Source organism: Hippopotamus amphibius, chromosome 13 (assembly GCF_030028045.1).
Source record: "Hippopotamus amphibius kiboko isolate mHipAmp2 chromosome 13, mHipAmp2.hap2, whole genome shotgun sequence".
Taxonomy (NCBI): domain Eukaryota; kingdom Metazoa; phylum Chordata; class Mammalia; order Artiodactyla; family Hippopotamidae; genus Hippopotamus; species Hippopotamus amphibius.
The window spans coordinates 103096803-103116011 of NC_080198.1; the positions used below are offsets into that span (position 1 = coordinate 103096803).

Here is a 19209-nt window from a genome sequence, read left to right on the forward strand (position 1 = left end):
TTCATGATAATAATTCTCAGGAGACTTCCTCCACCTGATAGAGAACACCCAGAAAAACTTACAGCAAGCATCACCCTCAGCAGTGAAAGACAGCGCTTTCCGCCCAAGACTGGAGACCAGGCGGCGATGTCCACCCTCTTGCTTAACCCTGAGCTGGCGGTGCTGGCTGTACAAGAAGGAAAGAAAAAGAGACGCCTGGCCTGAGATTCGTAAGAAAGAAGCAGACTGTCTTTATTTACAGATGATACAATTACGCATGTAGAAAATTCCTTAAAATTTACCAAAAACCTACTAAGATTAATGAGGGAGTTTAGCAAGGTCACAGGATAAAAGGTCAATATACAAAATCACTCTATGTCTGTCTGTTACCATACTGGAACTATTGGAAAGGTAAATTTAAAGATTAAGCGTACAATAGCATTAAAAATCACGAGATGGTAAGGGTTAAATTAACAAAATATGTGCAAGATATGTACACTGAAAACTATAAAATGTAAATGAGAAATGAAAGTAGATCTGAATAAATATGTGGAGAGACACCCACCCCGTGTTCACGGATTGCAGGACTCAGAACTGTCAGTGTTTAAGTCCCCGCTACGGACTAAATTGGATCCCCCTCCCTCAAACCCTTATCTCCATGTGGCTGTGTTGGGAGGCAGTTAGGGTTCAGTGAGGTCAGAAGGGTGGGGCCCCAATCCAACAGGACCAGAGTCCTGTGAGAACACAGGGAGAAGGCGCCGGACGGGTCCTCACCAGGACCCAGCTGCTGGCACCTTAGTCCTGGACCTCTGGCCTCTGGGACCATGAGGAGATATCCTCCTGTCTCAGCCGCCCAGCTCCAGCAGACTAAGACCATCCTCAAATTGATCTAGAGATTCTATGCAATTCCAGTTTAAATCCCGACAGGCTGTTTTGTTTTGTTTTGTTTTGTTTTGTTTTGTTTCTGGCAGACTTTTACTGATTCTAAAATTTACATGGGGATGCAAGGGAAGTAGAACAGCCAACACCATCTTGAAAACCTAGAAAATAAGTAGAACAAAAGGGACTCACACTCCCTAGTTTCAAGATTTCCATTAAAGCTCTAGTGACTGAGATGGGGTGTGGCGTGAGGACGTCCAGCAGTGGACCCCCACAGACAGGGTCAGGGGATGGTTTTCCCAACAAAGGAGCCACCATCATTCAATGGGGACAAAGTCTCCTGACGCTGGAACAGCAGGATAAACACGCCGACCCGGGAGAGGTGATGGTCAGCTTCTCCCTCACATCACACACAGGTTATTGTGATGCATTACAAACCTACATGAAAGCTAACACTAAATCTTCTAGAAGATATAAGAGAATATCATTGTGACCCTGGGATAGGCAAATATTTTGCAGACTACCAAAAGGCCTTCATCATAAGAGAAGAAACTGATAAATTGAACTTCACTAAAATTAAAGCCTCTCCTGATGAAACGGATCACATGGTGGTGTCAACAAAGTGCAAGTTCCTATTTCTGACAGAGTCTGTAAGCAGAACATGTGGTGAATTCCTACTAATTAAGGTAAGAAATCATCCAACGAAACACGGGCGGAGACCTGACAGTCGTGACTGGCCAGCCCGGGAGGCCGCAGCCCGCACACAGGAAGGAGTGAGGGGTGCGGCATGGCAGAGTTACACACGTGGTGACCCTGGGACGCAGCGACTCTAGCTGTCGGCGCTTACCCAGGAGAAACGAAGGAATGTCGCGATGGGGAAGGGCCCGCGTGTCCGCGGCGCGGCTCGCCCCAGGCCGGGTGTGCGTGGAGCCGCCGCCCGCAGGCACCACGGGCGCTCCTGGGCGAGACGTGTCGGGACCAAGCGCTCAGCCCACGATTCAATTCTCGTGAAGGCGAAACACCCGCGTGATGAAGACCGGGGCGACGGCTGCGCACGGGGCAGGCGGGCAGTCTGGAGGGGCCGGGGTGCCGGCCACCCGGGCCGCCGGCCAGCGCGTGTGGACAGTTAGCAAAACTCGCCCGGCTGTTGTCACAGCTGCCCCCGCCCGCAGGGAGCGGCGCTCACGGCCCACTGCACACCCAGCGCACACGGGAGGCCGGGCGCCGAGGGCGAGGGGGGCCGCGCTGGCCAGCTGCCTCTCCGGCCCGGGTGACGCACGACCAGCTACCGCGCGTGCTCCCGCGGAATGCGTGCGCGTGTGCGCAAAAGCCACGTACAGGAGTGCTCGTGGCAGGTTCATCTGGAAACGACCAAGTGTCCACCCGCGGGAGGATGGGAAGTCACCCCCACGTGCCCAGTGGGACGCTACGCACAGCGGAAAGGAGGAGCTTCCCCTGCCGCGGGCCGGCCGCCCAGGGAGCCGGCAGTGGGGTTCTGCTTCCGCCAAGGCTGGGAGCCGGCGGAGCCGCTCTCCCCACGAACCTGCTGCCGGCACGCTGGCCGGGGACGCACCCAGCGGCAGCCCTGCGGGCCACACGGGCGAGCACGCGTGCAGGAATTCAGACTCATGCGTGTGCTCGGTTAAGACTTCCACGAGAAGGAAAAGGCAAGAGGCAGGCGGCAAGGATGGGGGCGGGGCTCGCGGAGACCCCTGCTGCCCCCCTCCCTGGGTGCGGGCGCTGGCAAAGAGCTCATCTCCCTGCGGACAGCTCTGCCCGTGTCCCTGCAGAACCGCGAGCCCATGTGTGGGCCGGCCAGACTGCTGGCAGGTGTGCACAGGGCACGGGGAGGCCCCACTCGGGTGGCGCAGTCATCCTTGGAGCCCCTAAGCAGAGCACGGCGGCGACCTGGAGGCCGTGGTCTCTTTGGGACGTGGGCCCAGGGCACAGGGGTCGGCGTGGGCGCCTGGCAGGGGAGCAGAAACCCAGGACCGAGGCCAGAAGCCGCAGCGGCCAGCACCCAGCAAGAAGCCCAGGGGGCCGAGGGCCGGGGAGGCGCAGCGGCGAGGCCAGGAAGAAGGGGCAAGGACCCCCGCGGGACCCCCAGTCACCAGGTGCTGCAGCGGGGGGTGGGGGGGGCGGGGCGGGGGAAGGCGGTGAGGCTGGAGGGGCTGGGGCACAGCTCACGTGGGTGCAGGACCCACGGCCGGGCGCAGACCCCACCCCCACCCCCACGGGGTTGGCCGTGCACAGCGCCTGCTGCCGCACACAAAACAAGAAGTAGAAACCTTTTATTCGCGTGTCTGACATTCACAGTTTATTAGCTAATCAACATCAACATGCAAAAATAAGCGCTGAGTACAAACCTCTACGGTACGGTTTCGTGTAAACTACGATGGTTCGTTTGATTTGAAAAGTCATCGGTGGTTACTTCAACTGAACTATTGGCTTCTGTGATGAATAGTGTTTAGAGCTAAAGTTACGGAGCCGTCGGAAAGGCCTCTGCAGACACCGGTCCAGTGGATTTCCACGGGGTACATTCTCAGGCAGGCGAGAAGGCAGCACGAGGGACGGGACACTGAACCCACACACATCCTAACACGGCCCCGCGGGCGCGGGCAGCGGTGGTCCTGGAGGCCGGCCCCACCCGCGGCCGTGGCGCTGGCGTTTTGGCAGCAGCTCTACAGAGAAGTGACAGGGTCCCTCGTGGCACCGAGTCAACGCAGGTCGCCCTGGCGTGGCCACCACCGCTCCCGGGCCACAGCCGAGGACCAGCGCATCCCCCGGGGTTCCTCGTTAGCAAAAGGGAGGGAACTGTGAGAACACAGGAAGGAATCAGCTCCTGCTGTGAAAGGCTCCGGCCTCCCTCCGCGTGGTCAGTCTTGAAAGAAGTTTCTCTGAAAGGTGAAAGCGCTTCAGAAGCGTCGAACAGCTGACTTGTTATGAAATCAAGTACGAGCTCGTTAAATCTTACTTCCTCTCTTCCCAAGAGTGTCTGTTGTTGCTCACTGATCTTTGGTCGCAAGAAACAGAAAGGCAGGCAGGCAGGCAGGGACCCGCGGCCGCCCGGGCGCGGCGACCCGCCTACATGATGTACACCTTCTCAGCCTGGGAGAAGTGGAAGACCTCTTTGGTTCTCGGGCAGACCACCTTATCATCCTGCCGGATAGAGAGCAGGGACTGCGAAGAAAGACCGGGCACATTCAGACGGGCCACGAGGGTCTAAGTCAACGCTTCTATGAGAAACCCCCAGAACCAACTCTCAGGGATCACACCACTGCATTCCTCAAGCTCCTTCCTGCAGGTACCGCTGCCAAGAAGCCCTGCGCCTTCCCCACTGTCCCGACCCTCTCGGCAAAGGACAGCTCCGCGCGCCCCGCCCCCTGTGCCCTCCCGCCCCGCCCAGGCCCCGCCCCCAGCCCAGGCCCCGGCCTCACGTTGTAGCCGTAGACGTAGCCGTTGGGCAGCATCATGGGCGGGTTGTTCTCGTTCATCACGTCTCCCGAGATCTTGCAAACCAGGCGCGAGTTGGCGCAGTGCGCCATGGGCAGGGGCTGTGCCAGCTTGTTCAGCGAGCGGCTGCACACCGGGCAGTCGGGGCTCCGCGAGCTGCCGTCCTCCTTGTAGCACTGCCTGCGCGCGGGTTAAGGAGGGCGGGGGCCGGCCGAGGGTCTAGGGGTCCCCGGGCACCACGTGGGGGGCTACTCCGGGCGGTTCCCCTGGGCACCCCCCTCCCCCGCACCGTCGGGCACCGGGGGGCTGCAGCGCCCGTCTCAAGACGGAGGACGCAGGGGGGCGCGAAGCAGGGACACACGGGCAGCCGCGCCCAGCGCGAAGGATACGGTGTCTTTATGGCCGAGAGGCCGGCCTGCAGCGTGAGGGTGAACACCGAGCTGTTCCCCAGCTGGTGCAGCCGGTAGTTGTCGTACCGGAACTGCTGGATCAGCATCCGCCACCGGGCCGGGTCCAGCAGGTCCTGGAAGAAGCGGGCCAGAGTTGGGGTGACAACAGCAAACACACGCGAAACGTCGCCCCTGCAGGCGAGAGGCCAAGGGAGGAAGAGACCCCCGACGGACGCTCACGCGGGCGGCTGGGGCGCAGCCTGGACTCGGGTCGCCCGTGGCGAGCCCGCTGCTCACTCGCCTTCCGGGACGCTGACTTGTTCCGAGGGGACACGGAGGCTCTAGAGCGAGTGTCCTCGGGACAAGTCAAGGACTTGGGGCTGGAAGGCCAGCTCAGCACGGCGCAAGTCGCAGAGCCTCTTGCTAAGAGCATTAAGGTCTGAAAGGAGGTTTATTCCAGGAAACAACGCATGAGAAGAGACGATTAAATCTGGCCCTGGTCCATCCCTAAAACCACCCAGGTTTAGACTCAAAAAGCGGGGTGGGGGGGGGGCAGCGGGGGCGGGAGGGGAGCACACGAAAGCGCGGTCAGAGGCTGTGTGAAAGCTCCTCACAGTTCTGGCACAGGGAACACATCACACTCCAGCCTTTAAAAAAATGCTTTCAATACTTTTTATCAAAGTCCATGGAGAACGAGGCCCACACCCAGGGGCTGGCACTTGCCCAGTGCTGGCTCCCAGCCCCTGTGCAGCCTCTGCTACAACCACCTCTCAGAACAAAGCACCTCCTCCCGTTCCTACCATGGCCCACCTGGACACGCTTGTGACTTGCCGCCACGAGGGACGAGCGTTTGGCTCCCTCACCGAGGCTGCTCCAGCGCATCGCGAGGATGTCTGGTTCCCTCCCTGCTCCTGCTTCCAGGACATCCACTGTCCCAACTCTGCTTCTGAGTTTCCCACCCCCGAGACCCCCCCCCCCACCTGCTCTGAGCAGTTCTCCTGTGCCTTCTAGGTCTTCTCTCCATGCTGCTCAATCTGTCTGACCGACTTTCACCTGTGGGAGGCCGTGTCCGCACAGGTGGAGAGCTCTGCCCCCAGGAGGGGACGCCCTGGTGGCCGTGGCCTCTGCCCTGGCCCGGAGGCTCGGCCCCTCCTGTCCCCAAGGCGGCGATGGCAGCACTCGCCCGGCTCTTTACAGTCGCTGCAAGGCCGTGCAGGGGAGGGAAGGGACACGCTGCACGCCCTCCTGAGCTAGACGTCTCACCCCCAAGGCAGGCTCGCCTTCCTGGCACTTCTAACACATCTCCAGAGCACGAAGAGAAACAAATGCTGTGAGTTATATCTGAGTTTAGACCGGAAGATCTCTGTGACCTGATTTATTAAAAGATATCTCCAAACACCTCAGAAAGTGTGAATTCAGTTAGGGTGAGACGCTTCCATCAGCCTTCCGAAAGACCTGCAGCCAAGCACTCCGGGCGGTGGGGGCTGGGTCTGCCCAGTGGCTCCCACAAAACACAGCAGGGCGGGCGGGGCTGCAGGGCAAGGATGCAGAGCCTTGGACAGAGACCAGCTCAAGGCCCAGAGAACAGGGCCGGTTCACCACACAAGGAAGGGGTTTTATCCTCTCCCCTACCGAGCGCGCACACTGAAGTGCTGAGGCCCAAAGCGATGGTCAGGGCGGCCCCCTGGGGGGGTGAGGTCACAGGTCATGAGGGTAGAGCCTCACGAATGGGCTTAGTGCTCACTGAAGAAGAGCCCCCAGAGAGCTCCTGACCCTCCCGCCACGGGAGGACCCAGCAGGAGCCTGCGACTCGCACGAGGGCCTCCGCAGACCTTGCTGGCACCTGACTGTGGACTTCCTGCCCCAGGACCGTGAGCAGTGCCTTCCGCTGCCACAGCCCCCACACAGCACTAAGACAGAGGAGGGCCGCCGAAGCGGATGCTGTGCTAACAAGTACCTAAATGCGGGGACGTGGCTTCGGAAGTGGGCAACGGGCAGCAGCTTGGAGCTTGGCGGTAACGCCAGACAGAAAGCACCACTCACAGTGAGGCCCAGGAGGAAGACAGCGGCAGAGGGCACTCCAATGTCACAGGGAAACCTAAGAGCCGCGGACCGTCCAGGCCACAGATGAGGCCTCAGACAGAAGGAGGATCGTGTTACTGGGAACTGGAGGGAGGGCTCCCGGTCACACGGTGTTTCGGGCCTGGCCGAACTGTGCTCATGGACGGGGCTGTGGGTGATGAGCTGTCTCTGAGCAAAGTGCTGAAGATGTAGCTTGGCTTCTCTTGAGTGTTTATAACAAAAACCAAGAAGCGATAAATGACTTAAAGACAGAATGGTTCATCGAAAGGATGCTCGACTTCAGGATCTGGAAAACTGTCCATGTTGCAAGCACTGAGAAAGGCTGCTGAGAGGAGACCGGTGGTGGGGGCTGCCCCCGGGGAAAACCATCAGTGTGAACCCCGGGGGAAGGAGACGGGAAGGAATGAAAGCGGTTGTCAGACTTCTCAGTTTTCATGACGGGACCTGTGGTGTTTTTCCAAGACAAGGTTCACAGGTCATTAGGACGGCCCTCAGGTTTCAAAAGGACCGTAGCTGTGGGGGGTATGCCCCTGCCCAGACCCCACAGGGACCCTCAAGGTCAAGGAGAGCCATCCACGGGGGAGACACTGACGGCAGAAGTGCCCAGTGATCCCGGCGCAGGGAAGAGAAAGGGCAGGAAGAAGAGAGGCAGGGAGAGATGGTGCAGAGGCCCTGGCCTGTCCAGCCCTGACCAGGTGCTCCAGAGGGAGAGGAGCCCCTGGGAGGGACGGGAAGTGTGAGGTGCTCGCAGCTGCGCTTTCCAGCTGAGGGGCTTTCATGAGTTCTTCTGATCTAAGTTTTTTACCGGCAAAATGGGAACAAGATAGGAAAGGGCCTATGTGGTGTGCGGGCCACACACCACCGCGGCAGGGACGACAGAGCAGACCCTACGAGCCCCCGGCGCCCTACCTTGTAGGGGGAGATGTGCGTGTCTGGTGGGAAGGCCAGCATGCCCATGACCTGGCGGACCTCGTCCAGCTGGCTCCCCTCGGCCTGGCTGAAGTGCTTCCTCGCGTGTCTGGAAAAAAACAGCGCGGCCTGTTGAAGTCTGCACTCCACGGTCAGGAAGCTGAGCTGGGTCTCTGCCAGAGTCGCAGGACCAAGGGCACCGCCCCCACCCAGACATGCGAAAAGCCTCCTTCCTCCGGTGCCGACTCCTCAACGGCACGGGGACGGGGACAGGGTGCGAGGCACCACGTACAGCATCCCACACAGAAAGAACCTGGAGGCAGTGCCTGCCCGCACAGAGCCTGCCCGAGCCCTGCCAGGCGGCCCTGCGTCCCACAAGCCCAGGCCCAGCAACACCCGTGGCCTCCGGGTCCGATCTGCCCCTCCTCTCGCACAGCTCCCGGGGCCCCAGCCCACCCCCAGGACAGGCTCACTCACGTCCACCCATCAGACTCCAGGCCCCCAGACCTGGGTGTGCGCGTGGCAACAGTGGGAGGGTGCAGAGACCCCCGGTGCCACGCCCACACTCCAGCCTCCTTCCCGGAGGCTCCCATCCTGAGAGCAAAAGCGCTCTCGGTTCACCCTCTGAACACCATTCTCTGTCCCGGGAGCCGCCCCGACCTGGAGCCCCACGCTGTCAGGCAACGACAGCTCTGCCACTGCGCAGAGCTCAGGACACGCGCGACACGGAAGCTGCACCGGCGGGAGGCCTGCCTCGGCTGCCTGGGGCTCTCTTGCCCTGGGGACACCCCACTCCCCACCGTTCACGGCCTGCCTGGGGATGGCCATTTGCTCCAGGGACCATGACGGAAACAACTCTGCCTGATGATACTGCGAGCCGGTGGAGGCCCGGCCCGAGGGGTACACGCACAACCCTTCTCCCAGTGAAAAGACAGGCCCACGGCCTCACCCCCACTCTGTGATGGGAGAGAGGTGGTCGCACGTCATCAGGCAGGCCCCGGCCAGCCAGAGAGGACCTGCTGGACACCTGCGCTGCCTGCCCTGAACCCAGACCCGAAGGGACCCGAAACGCCGGCCCCGTGAGCTGGGGGAAGCCCTACCTCACCGCATCCAGCCTCTTGTTCTGCCGGATTAGCTCAATGAACTCCTGGATCCTGAGACTGAACTCCAGGCAGCTCTGAGGGTGAAGACAAGACAACGGACAGCTCAGACGGGTTCACCAGAGCCACGTCCCGGCCTCAGGCTGCGCGCACCCTACGGGAGCTCCAAGCTGCCGGGGAGGCAGAGCAGCCGCCAGAGCCACGATTTCAATCCGTAGCCATCACTTCCCGGGTTCTGCCGGGCCGTGGCCCAGCCCCACCCAGTGCGGCCCCTGAGAAGCAGTGGGGGGTTGCTCTGGGGCGGCGGGGACCGCACAGAGACGGCGGCCGGGTTCCCGTTAGTGAGCATGCGTGCCCTTGGCCGCGTCCTGCTAACCGCCTGCCACCCTCCACCTCCAGCCTTGCTGGCCGGCAGCCCTCAGAGCTGCGCAGGGTGCTTTCCCCTGCCAGGCCACGCTGGGGCCCGGGAACCTGGTGGGAGGGAGCGCTGGGTGAGGACCGTCAGGGTGGGGGCCACACGGACTCCCAGAGAATGTTCCAGGCAGAGGGAAGAGCCAGTTCAGAGGCCCTGAGTGGGCGGGGCATGGGGCACTTGGCCAGGGCCAGGTGAAGATGGCAGAGGCAGTGAGAGCCACTCAGAGGCCAACTCCTAGAAGAGGCGGGAACCCCGCCTGGGATTTGCTGAGGGTGCGAAGTGTCTGGGGCTGGGGCTGCTGTGCTGGGAGGTAGCCGTGGTCCAGCTGTGTCTCGGAGGCATCTGTCCCACAGGAGACTCTGCGGGGCTTACAGGGTCCCCCCAGCAGGGTCGCTTGTATGGAAGCCCAAACTAACTGTGACATCTTAGCAACATCAATTCAACATGGGCTAAAATTCCTGCGGCTGGGGGTAGAGGGCAAGCAGGTAAAATTAACTTTCATGACTTAAGATGAAAAACCTGAATTATTTTACAAAAGAAGTAATGTAGACTGTAACACCTTCAACATGGTTTCAGAAGACACTCAGTGTTCCCAAGCTGAAACAGGGTACGTGGAACTAACAGAACAGGAGGCAAACCTTAGGGTCTCCTGTCACTGCCACAGCGCCCAGGTCACAGGATGGCGTGAACAGTGCTCTACGCCTGACGCTTCAAGTTTGTGCACCCCGCGACTCCCCACCTGTGCCCCGGTGGGCACACTGCATTCTGGGGAAGCGCCTGGGCTTGACCCTGGGAGGACACCCTCCACAACGCCCCCAGCCCCGCCCCAGGGACACGGGGTGGAGCCCGGGCTGACATGACCGCTGGACCGTGCTGCCCAGGCTTGACAGGCACGGCAGGGGCGCAGAGAGCCACTTACCTGGTGCCCACGCGTCCACCCCACCCGTGCGTCCTGCCCCAGCCCCCCTCCCTGCCCTCTGCACGGGGGACCAGGCCCCAGGCAGCAGTCTGTCCTGACCCCCGACCGGGTGGGGCAGGGCACGGGCCACACGAACCAGTGGAGAAGAACACGCCCTCCTCAGAGGCTGAGCCAGCAGGCCCGAGGGGGGGACAGAGGGCAGGGGCCCGCCTGCCTCCCGGGCCTGATGACAGCTTCCGCCGCAGCTGCCAGGAGCACACTCAGCCGGGGGGCGGGAACCAGTCCCCCCGGGGCAGCGCTTTACACAACTGACACGTGCAAACGTGTTTCATTCTTTATGGCAGGTCTTTGCTCTCCAGATTAACCTTCAACCAGTCCGCTGAGAGGGGCGCGCACACGCAAGTGTGCAGGCTCCACGTGGACGGCCACGACCTGGGTGAGCACGTCACGTGCTGCGCGGTGAGCACGCACCCTGCTGAGAAAGGCGTGGCGCTCTCCTGTTTCAGAGCCCGCCCGAGCTTGCAGACACAAAGTGCTCACGCTGCTGCCTGTCAGCCTGACATGTCCAGAGACCCGGGTCAAGTCCGGAGACTGTCACGTGGTGCGCCTGCTACCTTGGAGGTATTTTCCAGCCGCAGGACGAGTGGCTCTCAAAGTTTCACTTCTCGTCTAGAGTCTCATCCCCGATCTGAGGGATCCCGGGCATCTGGCACGGGCCCCCGCCCCCCCGCCTGGCTCCCTCCCCTCCCGGGCCTGTGAGTGATCAAGTGCAGGAGCTCGTGTGTGCCCACGCGTGTGCAAGCTGTACAGAGACCGTGTACCAACTTGTGTTCAGTCGCTGCTTTGGACTGAGCACGTGCTGGTGGCGTCAGGCTGTCCTCCGAATGTGCTCTTGGACAACTACTTCTGCTCCTTCAAGTTACGTGGCGTGGCCACAGGAACGCGCCTTCCGTGGATTCGGCCCCCGCCGGCCCACCCCCTGGGAGCTGCAAGGCCCCCGCCGTGACCCGGCCCAGGTGGCGTGCAGCAGTGCTCTCTGGGAGGGAACAGGGCGTGCAGAAGCCGCCTGACGCGATCGGAGGCCTGCTTTCCTTCTGCCCCGGTCCCCCCCAGCGCACAGCCGTGGGGGCGCAGCAGGAGAGCGGGCGCGTGTTACATACCAATTCTGGCTTTCCTTTTACGGTTTCCATACCAAGATCCTCACCCTCTCTAGGGCAGCCACTGGCCGCTCTACTTTTCCGTGCCGTCTTCGCGTCGTGCTCGCCTTGGCGGCCCTGAGTGGCAGAGAGTGTCACCCTTGGCTGGTGACTGTGCACACAAGCTCAGCGGGGCGGGGTTAGAGGCGCTCAGCTTAGACCACAGAAAACACAGTTCTTCTCCCGGAGGCAGGAAAGGTTAATACGGTCAAGCATCTCCGCGAGCCCTAGGGCGCGGGCACCCTTCAGTAAGCACGCTTCAGTTCTGCACATTAAGTGCCTACTGCACCCTCGCAGGTGGGCACCCGCTCCGACCGGCCTCCTGAGTCAGGCCCAAGCAGACGGGCAGGCCGACCGGCTCCAACCCCTGGCGGCGGCCACACACAGGGCACGTGTGGTCAACAGTTCATGCCTTCAGAACCTCACACTCAGAATATCTGCCCAGACCACAAAGCAGAGGGGTGCGCTTTTCAGGGATTTTCTCTAAACCTCAAACACCACCCCCAATAAAACCCCAAATCCACACCAAACCCAATAACCAGAACCACAGAACTCAGAACCAACAGGTAAAAGCACTTTGGCTCTGGTGCAGGTGGGCCAGCAGCCTCCCCACCCTGCAAGCTCTGCCCAGGTGCACCCTGCCCTCTCCAGGAGCCCAGGCACAGGCGCAGCCCCAGCCCCGCCTCCTCCAGGAGCCCCGCCCAGGCACAGCCCGCACACCTTCATCTTGCGAAGCCGGGACTTGTTGTCGTGGCACCAGGCCAGGCAGGTGGCTGTCTCGCGCCTCTCCAGGGACTCCTCCACCTCTTTGGCCGTCAGGAACATCTCGATGTTCACTAAGTCCTGCAGGGAAGGAAGCACCAGTTTGGAGAACTGGACCCTGGACCCGCTCAAGGCCGGCTGGACACATCACCTGGCGTCCTGCAGTCCGAGGCCCGCGCCTCATCTCGCAGGAGCACCCCCCTCCCCCTCGCCGGGACAACCCCTCCGCGGCCGGGTCTGCACAGCACACAGGCCTGCGCCACATTCAGATGCCGGCTCCCAGGCCGGGTGAGAGCACCTGGGGCCTGGAGGACAGAGGTCTGCCCCCATCACCTCTCACAGCGCAGACACGGAGACCCCAGCAGTCCATGCTCTCATTTTCTGAGTTTTGCTCTGCAGGCTGATTTAAAGTTTCAATTTTTGCCACGGGGCAGCAGGGTGGAGGGGCCGCGTCCCGCTCCTCCGTCGTCTGCTCCCCTCTCTCTGTGTGAAGGCCTGGCGGTCTGGGAGGGCAGGCGGCACGAAGAGTGGCTGCCGGGCTGCCGGATCCCAGCAGGGCCGAGCACCCACGGTAACGAGCCCCATCACTCCAGCGCACACCTGCTGCAGTCCAGGGGGCTCCGTGCCGTGCCAGAAAGCGCATGGCCCCAGCCAGAGGCCAGGGTACAGCCAGCGAGAAGGACCTCCCTGGCCGCACACGGCAAGGGGATGAACGCTCCGACATCACAAAAGGAGGGGGGAGCACTTGAAGAAAATGAAAAATTGAAAAGGTAAATGTCTCCTCCATCTGGAACAGAGTCGAGCAGAAAGTGTTAGTAAAGATCACGTTCTGAGTCACCAGGTGGACCGTCCGACGCAGAACATCCCTGGAGCGCGCGTGTCTCCTCTCCCCCATCAGGCCTCACGGGCGCTCGGCACCACAGAACGCAGGACAAGAGAGCCTGCTCGCCCAGGCGCTCTCGACCAAGGTCTGCCACAGCAAAGAAAGCCAGGGGCTCGCCACGGAACTCCCGTGTCCAGGCCCCAGGGCCGGTTCAAGCTCTCTCCGAAAGCTGTGCCGTAGGAGGGTGCAGAGTCCTACTGGTGGGTGAAGCGTAAGGTGTGAGCTTTCAAGTACGGCTAGAAGACACCTATTCTGTTTCAAGAGGAACAGTCAGTGAATGCACACAGCTGATGACGCCGCAGTGAACACCAGGCACGTTCGGCAAAATCAGCAAGAAACCATCGAGGACACTAACTTGGCAACAAGGCGGCACCCGTGGAGCAGCTCTTGGAGCATCTTCTGTGGAACCCAAGGGGTGATGGCCAAGGGCAGAAGGACAGCTGACCAGAGAGTCCGGGGTGTACTGCTGTCAGGGGGCACATCAGAGATGCCCCGTCAGCTCTCCAGCTCCTGCACGGCCACTCTGGACAGCGGGCAGCTCACGGCGGCCACGCAAGGGCAGCTCTACCCATGTCCTCAGTAAGGGACGGCGGCCGGTCCCGCAGGAGGCACCCCCACCCTCCCGGGCCTGACACCCTCCCCGGCTCCACGGCCTGACTGCCACTTACAGAGCAAGACACCGCCAGGCAGGGCTGGGTGTGCGGCGGGGGCGAGCGCCGGACTCCAAGCCTTCCCGCCACGGGCCCTGCGCCTCCCGCTGCTCCCCCGGCTTCGCCCCCCACAGGGGTTTCTGACAAGGAGGTGCCCTGTGGCCGCTGCAACCAGCACTCACTAATCCAGTCCTCGGCTTGCCGCCCTCACCACAGAGGTGGGCTTTCCTGTGTTGCTTTCTTGGCCGTTTCTCCACCATCTTCGTTTTTCAGAAGCCTCCCTGCTGGGCAAAAGCCGGGCTCCAGATGACAGTCTAGTCTTTCTTCTCGCCCACTTCCCATCTCTTCCAGTTCTGCTCTAAATTCCAAGCGGTGGCCTCTCCTGCCGGTGCCCCCCAGCGCCCCAGTCCTTCCTTTCCTGCTGACGGTCCTCTGACGTCCACGGACCCTTGGCTGCGGGAGCCACAGTGAGGACATTAAACTGCCGGCAGAAGGTGGGCCTGAGCGAGCGCCGCCCACGGTCCCCTCCCGGGAGGTGGGGGCCACGGCGGACTCCGCCAGACACTCCTTCCTCCACAGCCGTCTGCGTGGCCCGCGCCCCCCCCCCCACCCCTTCACGGTGTCTTTGGGTGAAAAGAAGTGCTTAACGTTCAGGAGCCGCGGCGCGGCAGCCTCTTCCTCGGAGGCCTCGCTCAACCCTGAGGCCACGGGGATGTCCTCCTGTGTCTGCTTCTGCAAGAGACTTGGACTTCTGTGCTCACGGTGAAGCTCGGGGCTCATGCAGAAACCCCCTTCCAGCACTGTCTCCTCGGCGAGGTGCGCCCCGAGCTTCCGGGGCTCTGACCTTCTTCTGGGGACCGCCAGCCCCTCCCCGCCGCCCTCCTGTCCCACTTTGCCCCTCTGCAGACACGTCCCCTTCACCAAATCTCGCCTGGCCTCACGCGTCTCCCCCCACAGGGCGCACGTCTGAGGGCCAGGAGGCGCGGGGCGCTCGCACCTCCCCAGCCGCTGCAGGTGTGTGGCCACGCCCTCGCAGGTGCAGGGGAGGGGCAGGCGGGAGGGAAGCCCGACGCCCACCGCAGACGGACAGGCTCTGCCGGGCGTGTGAGCCTAGCAGAGCTGGGGAGGGAGGGTGGGGGGGAAACGGGCCCCAGGGACCACTGGGCACGAAGCCGAGCCCAGCGGCCCTGCCGTGCACAGCAGGAGCCTGCACACGCGGGCTGGAAAGCAGGAGAGAGGGCCTCCCATCCCCAGCCCCCACCACATGAGCATGTCAGCCACACTGAAGGACAGGCCTGGGGCTGGAACTAGACAGGAACGTGGAGACAGCGGGAAGTGGTGGAGCTGGGCACGCAGCCAGGACCCGCGGATGTCTGCTGGGGGCGACGGCGCAATGCTGCGGGGGACCCGAGGCCACCTCCCGGGACAGGGGACAGGGTCTCATGCTGGGGTTTGGAGCCACCAGGGCTGAGCCCCTTGGCCCAGGGTGGGAGCCACCCACACATGGGTAGTATTTAAGCCACGCAGGGGATGGGGCTGTGGTGGGGGTAGGTGGGCCCAAGGCGGCCAGCGGTGCTCAGACTGAAGACGTGAGGGTGGCAGGGGCGGACCCAGTGGGTCCTGAGCGTGCGACAGAGGAGCAGGCCGAGAGGGGACCCCACCTGGGACGTAGAGACAAGGAAGACCCTGCCGTCTGCACAGGTCCTGCTGCCAGAGGCTCCAGTCAACACAGGACGCGGACAGGGCGGGGGGCGGCCACGCACGCTGGTCTGGGCAGCCCCAACCACTGTTTCCCCCACCCCATCCCTGCCCCCCACACCAGGGTACCACTGCCCCCAGCCACACCGCCCTCAAGGCCAGAGGAAGGTGCAGGCAGACCTCCAGAGGCTGGCAGGGGTGGTGACAGCCCCCTTCACCGCAGGCCAGCAGCCTAGGGCATCGCGCACCCTGGGGCCACCGCAAACGGACTGATGGGAAACACGTCCGGCCCCAGAGAAAACCACTCACCGCAAGGAGAATGATCACAGGCGCATGGCGGAGGGGGGGCCATCCCCACCCACACTCTTGGTCCTCAGAACAGGCGCAACCACCAGAGCCGTCACAGGTGGGAGGGGACCTCCTGGCTCAGCACACACGGAGGGCCGGGAATCCCGCGGCCCCAAGCACCCCAGCCCCGTGCCCACCTCAATGCCGCTCTGGCGCGCCAGCTTGACGGCCGTGTTGTAGTAGCCACAGCGCAGCAGGTGCTCCACCATCATGCGGTCCATGCGCTTCCTCTTCCACACGCTGGCCGCCGCCGGCTGGTCGCTGCTGTGCTCCTTGAGGTGCTCGATCCTGCGCTTGCACAACTTGGCGCTCTCGTCCTCCGCCTGGATGGACTCCACCGCCTGTGACGCCGGACAGAGGGGGGCTCAGGCTGGGTGGCGACCGGGCGCCCCACCCTGACCCCCGAGGACCGGGAGGCAGGGAGATCAGAGGGGAGCTGGGGCCCGGGGCCGCCGCTGCCGAGGGGACAGCAGGGTCTGTCCTCCTCTCAGGGACGCTGCTGCCGTACACACTCTGGAGCCGTGCTGCTGGAGGCGGGGAACTTCACGCCTGCCATAGCTTCCCGGGCAATGAAGCCACTCGTTATTATAACATGACTTTATACCTTTTATAACAGCTTCCTTTAAAGGCAATTTTGTTCAACATTAAGACAGCCACCTCACACAGCAGCCACTGTCAATCGCCTGAAGTGGGGCTCGTGCAACCCTGGCCCTGAATTCTGGATTTGGTTCCATTTAAGCGTTCGCAGGCGCACATGGCTGGGGGCCATGCCCTGGACAGCAGGCCCAGGATTCCAGTCAGCCCTGTTTTCTTCCAGCACATTCCACTACGGTTTGGCTTCCAACTGCCATTAAGAAGTCAGCTCTCAGGATGTTTGCTCCTCCTTCACAAGTAGATTTTCCTCTACCTGCCTTAAGATTTTTCTGTCTGTTTTCTTCAGTCTCACTATGTGACAGTCTCGCGCAGCTTTACTTTATTTATCCTACTTAGGCCTCTGAATCGCAGACTCATCAGCCTGAAGATCTCCCCGTCATGCTCCCTGCATGTCTCCACTCCCGCCCGCCTCTCCTGGACTCTGGCCCATGGCAGAGTCTCTGCTCTACTCTCTAATCTCTCGCCCTCTCACGTACCTTCTTCTTTTCATCTCTGTGCTGTTTTCTAGGTAGTTTCCTCAGACCCACCTTCCAGCTCACTAACTCTCTCTTTAGCTTGGTCTGATTGTTAAGTGTTAAAATGCTTGTTTTGTAAGCAAACATTTGAATTTTTCATTTGTTATTTTTCACTTCTTGAATTTTCACTTCATTCTTTTTAATTTTAAATCACTTATACTTTCAATACCCTGCAGATATTTTCAAGCTGTTTTTTCATCCTTTAAACACAGTAAAGTATGGTACTTGACAGTTTCTATATCTGAAGTCTGTGCAGCTCTCTTTCTATTCCTGCTGTGTCTGTCATGGTGGCCTGGATACCTGTTATATCCCACTGTCCTGGTTACTACAGCTGAACAATCTGATGCTCAGATGGAAGGCAGGCTCCACTCGAGAGAACTCGACCTGGAGCCTGGAGGCAGCACCCGCCAGGACCCCTCATACCAGGCTGAAGGTGGGGGATGGGTCGTGGCTCACCCACGTGCTGTGAACCTGGCTGCAATGCTTTGCCGAGCAAGTCCGCTTCTTGAGGTACAGTGCTGCAGGATCCTGCCATCAGACCCCCCCACCAATGGCCCCACGTCACTGGCCAGTGAGGCCCTCGGTGGGGGCTCTCCTGAGGTAGCAGGGGTCCCTCTCCTTCTGGTCCCCCTGACCAGGGGGCTCCAATTCTGGTGAATAAAATGTTTTCAAATATCTCACTTTTGGGGGCATATCAGTGGGCACACCTACCATTCCCAGAAACAAGATACTGTATGTGCTGTTTTGAGGTGAAATTGTGAAAATAATAAATCATTCTACTACTCATCCTGGCCCCCCGACCTGGGCTTGGGACGTTTGGAGACAGGATGACCCAGCTCTACAGGAACAGGAACGTGGGTCAGGAAGCAGGCCTTACAGCTGACAGACTCCAGCATGCAGACAGCAGGGGTGGGGACACCGCTCCACTGCAGCTCCGCCCCACTGCCGCTCCCCCAGAAGGTGGCCCCGTCTCAGGACAACCAGGGAAGGGTGAACCCATGGGGTACACGCAGCCTGGGGGCAGGGCAGGCAGCACCGCCCAGAAGCAGCACTGACCTTCCTCTTGAGGACACTGAGCTTCTCCACCACGCCATCTAGGAGGCTGACCACAGAGTCCACGGCCGGACAGCTGCTCAGGGTCTTCTCCAGCTCGGCCACCACCATGGTGACGTGGCTCGTCTCCCGGTCAATGTTCTTCTGTGCGGCGCGGAAGCGTTTGTTCAGCGTTTCATAGGGCACCTGCGGAAGACAGAAGGCCGCTGAGTTCATGCCGTTGGTGGGTGGGCACCACCCATCCTCCACGCAGGATGTGTGGGCTCCTTCTTGGCACTTTTTGAGGCGAGAGGCTTCAGCTTCTCGTTCTCTAAAAATGTGTCTCCTCTAAAACCCGCCTGAGCCCCACAAAAGGCCTGTGTGAGCAACAGTCCCCTGTGTTCCCGGACAAAGACACCACGTCTGAGATGCAGCCTGACCCACATCTAAGATGTAGTGCCACCTCCACTCTTCCCAGAAACCTCCCACGTGTCAGCAGACAGAAAGATCCCCAATTCATCGAGAAGAACACAGTTAAGGAAATGACCAAAAAGGAGAGCAGCACTGGGGGCTTTAATGGATGGATGTGAAAGCCCACGATGCCCCTGTGATGAGCCCGGCAGGTGCAGCAGAGACACTGATGGGCCTGGTGGGCACCAGGTCAAGGACGGACAGAAAGCAGCACCTCAGTGAGGAAGGGGAGGGCGTCCGCGCTCATGAGACATCACAGGCACACACTGAACTGATCTCAGAGGACGCCCATCCCCCCCAGTTATAAAAAACAACCCACTCCCTATAGAACATGGGAAGGTAGAAAACCCACAAAGCATCCCTGAAAAGTCTGGAGAACTGCTGCTCACACGCTCGTCGGCCCCCTTCCTGGGCTCCAGGGTCATCACAGTGCGGCAGGCAGGGTCCGGCACCGCACCCTGGGGACTCACAGGGAGACCCACTGCATATGGGGCCTCCCCACCAGCACGCGCTGCTCACACGGAGGGTCTCGGTGGAGTTCTGTGACGGCTGCCACGCGCCGTCCGCTCTGAGTGCTTCGCCTTCAGCCCTGCCCAGCGGGAAAGCACCCCCTCCCGGGGGAAGAGCTGTCTTCACCTACACTTGCTAGGCACCAACCGTGTGCCAGGTACAGGGCCTGGCTCAGAGCCTGGGCTTCCCGGGAGCAGAGACCCCGGGGTGATGGCAGAGGTGGGAAAGGCCTGGGTCCAGCCGAGAGGGGGCCACCACAGCAGGACTCTTTCCCAGAGACCCAGCAAGGCCAGCACCATCCTTGCCCCCGGCTCCCACTCCCCCTTGGCAGGGCGTAAACAGGCCTGTTCACACCCCAGGGCACA

At 61.2% G+C, this 19209-nt stretch overlaps 1 protein-coding gene across 7 annotated transcripts in view; it reads right to left on the minus strand.

Moving 5' to 3' along the window:
* Window positions 1–3152: 3152 nt before the first annotated feature.
* MAEA (macrophage erythroblast attacher, E3 ubiquitin ligase) overlaps window positions 3153–19209 on the minus strand; it is a 28960-nt gene continuing 12903 nt past the window's right edge. For 5 of the 7 annotated variants that reach the window (XM_057705198.1, XM_057705200.1, XM_057705203.1 and 2 more), the window contains 9 exons: window positions 17888–18070; window positions 15800–16003; window positions 12042–12164; window positions 11286–11399; window positions 8792–8868; window positions 7692–7800; window positions 4701–4834; window positions 4296–4491; window positions 3153–4038 (listed from right to left, as the gene is read on the minus strand). In XM_057705198.1, the coding sequence (XP_057561181.1) occupies window positions 3943–4038; window positions 4296–4491; window positions 4701–4834; window positions 7692–7800; window positions 8792–8868; window positions 11286–11399; window positions 12042–12164; window positions 15800–16003; window positions 17888–18070 (1236 nt within the window). In that variant the 3' untranslated portion in view covers window positions 3153–3942. The remainder of the gene's footprint in view (window positions 4039–4295; window positions 4492–4700; window positions 4835–7691; window positions 7801–8791; window positions 8869–11285; window positions 11400–12041; window positions 12165–15799; window positions 16004–17887; window positions 18071–19209) is intronic. The other 2 variants (XM_057705199.1, XM_057705205.1) reach the window with 2 other exon arrangements.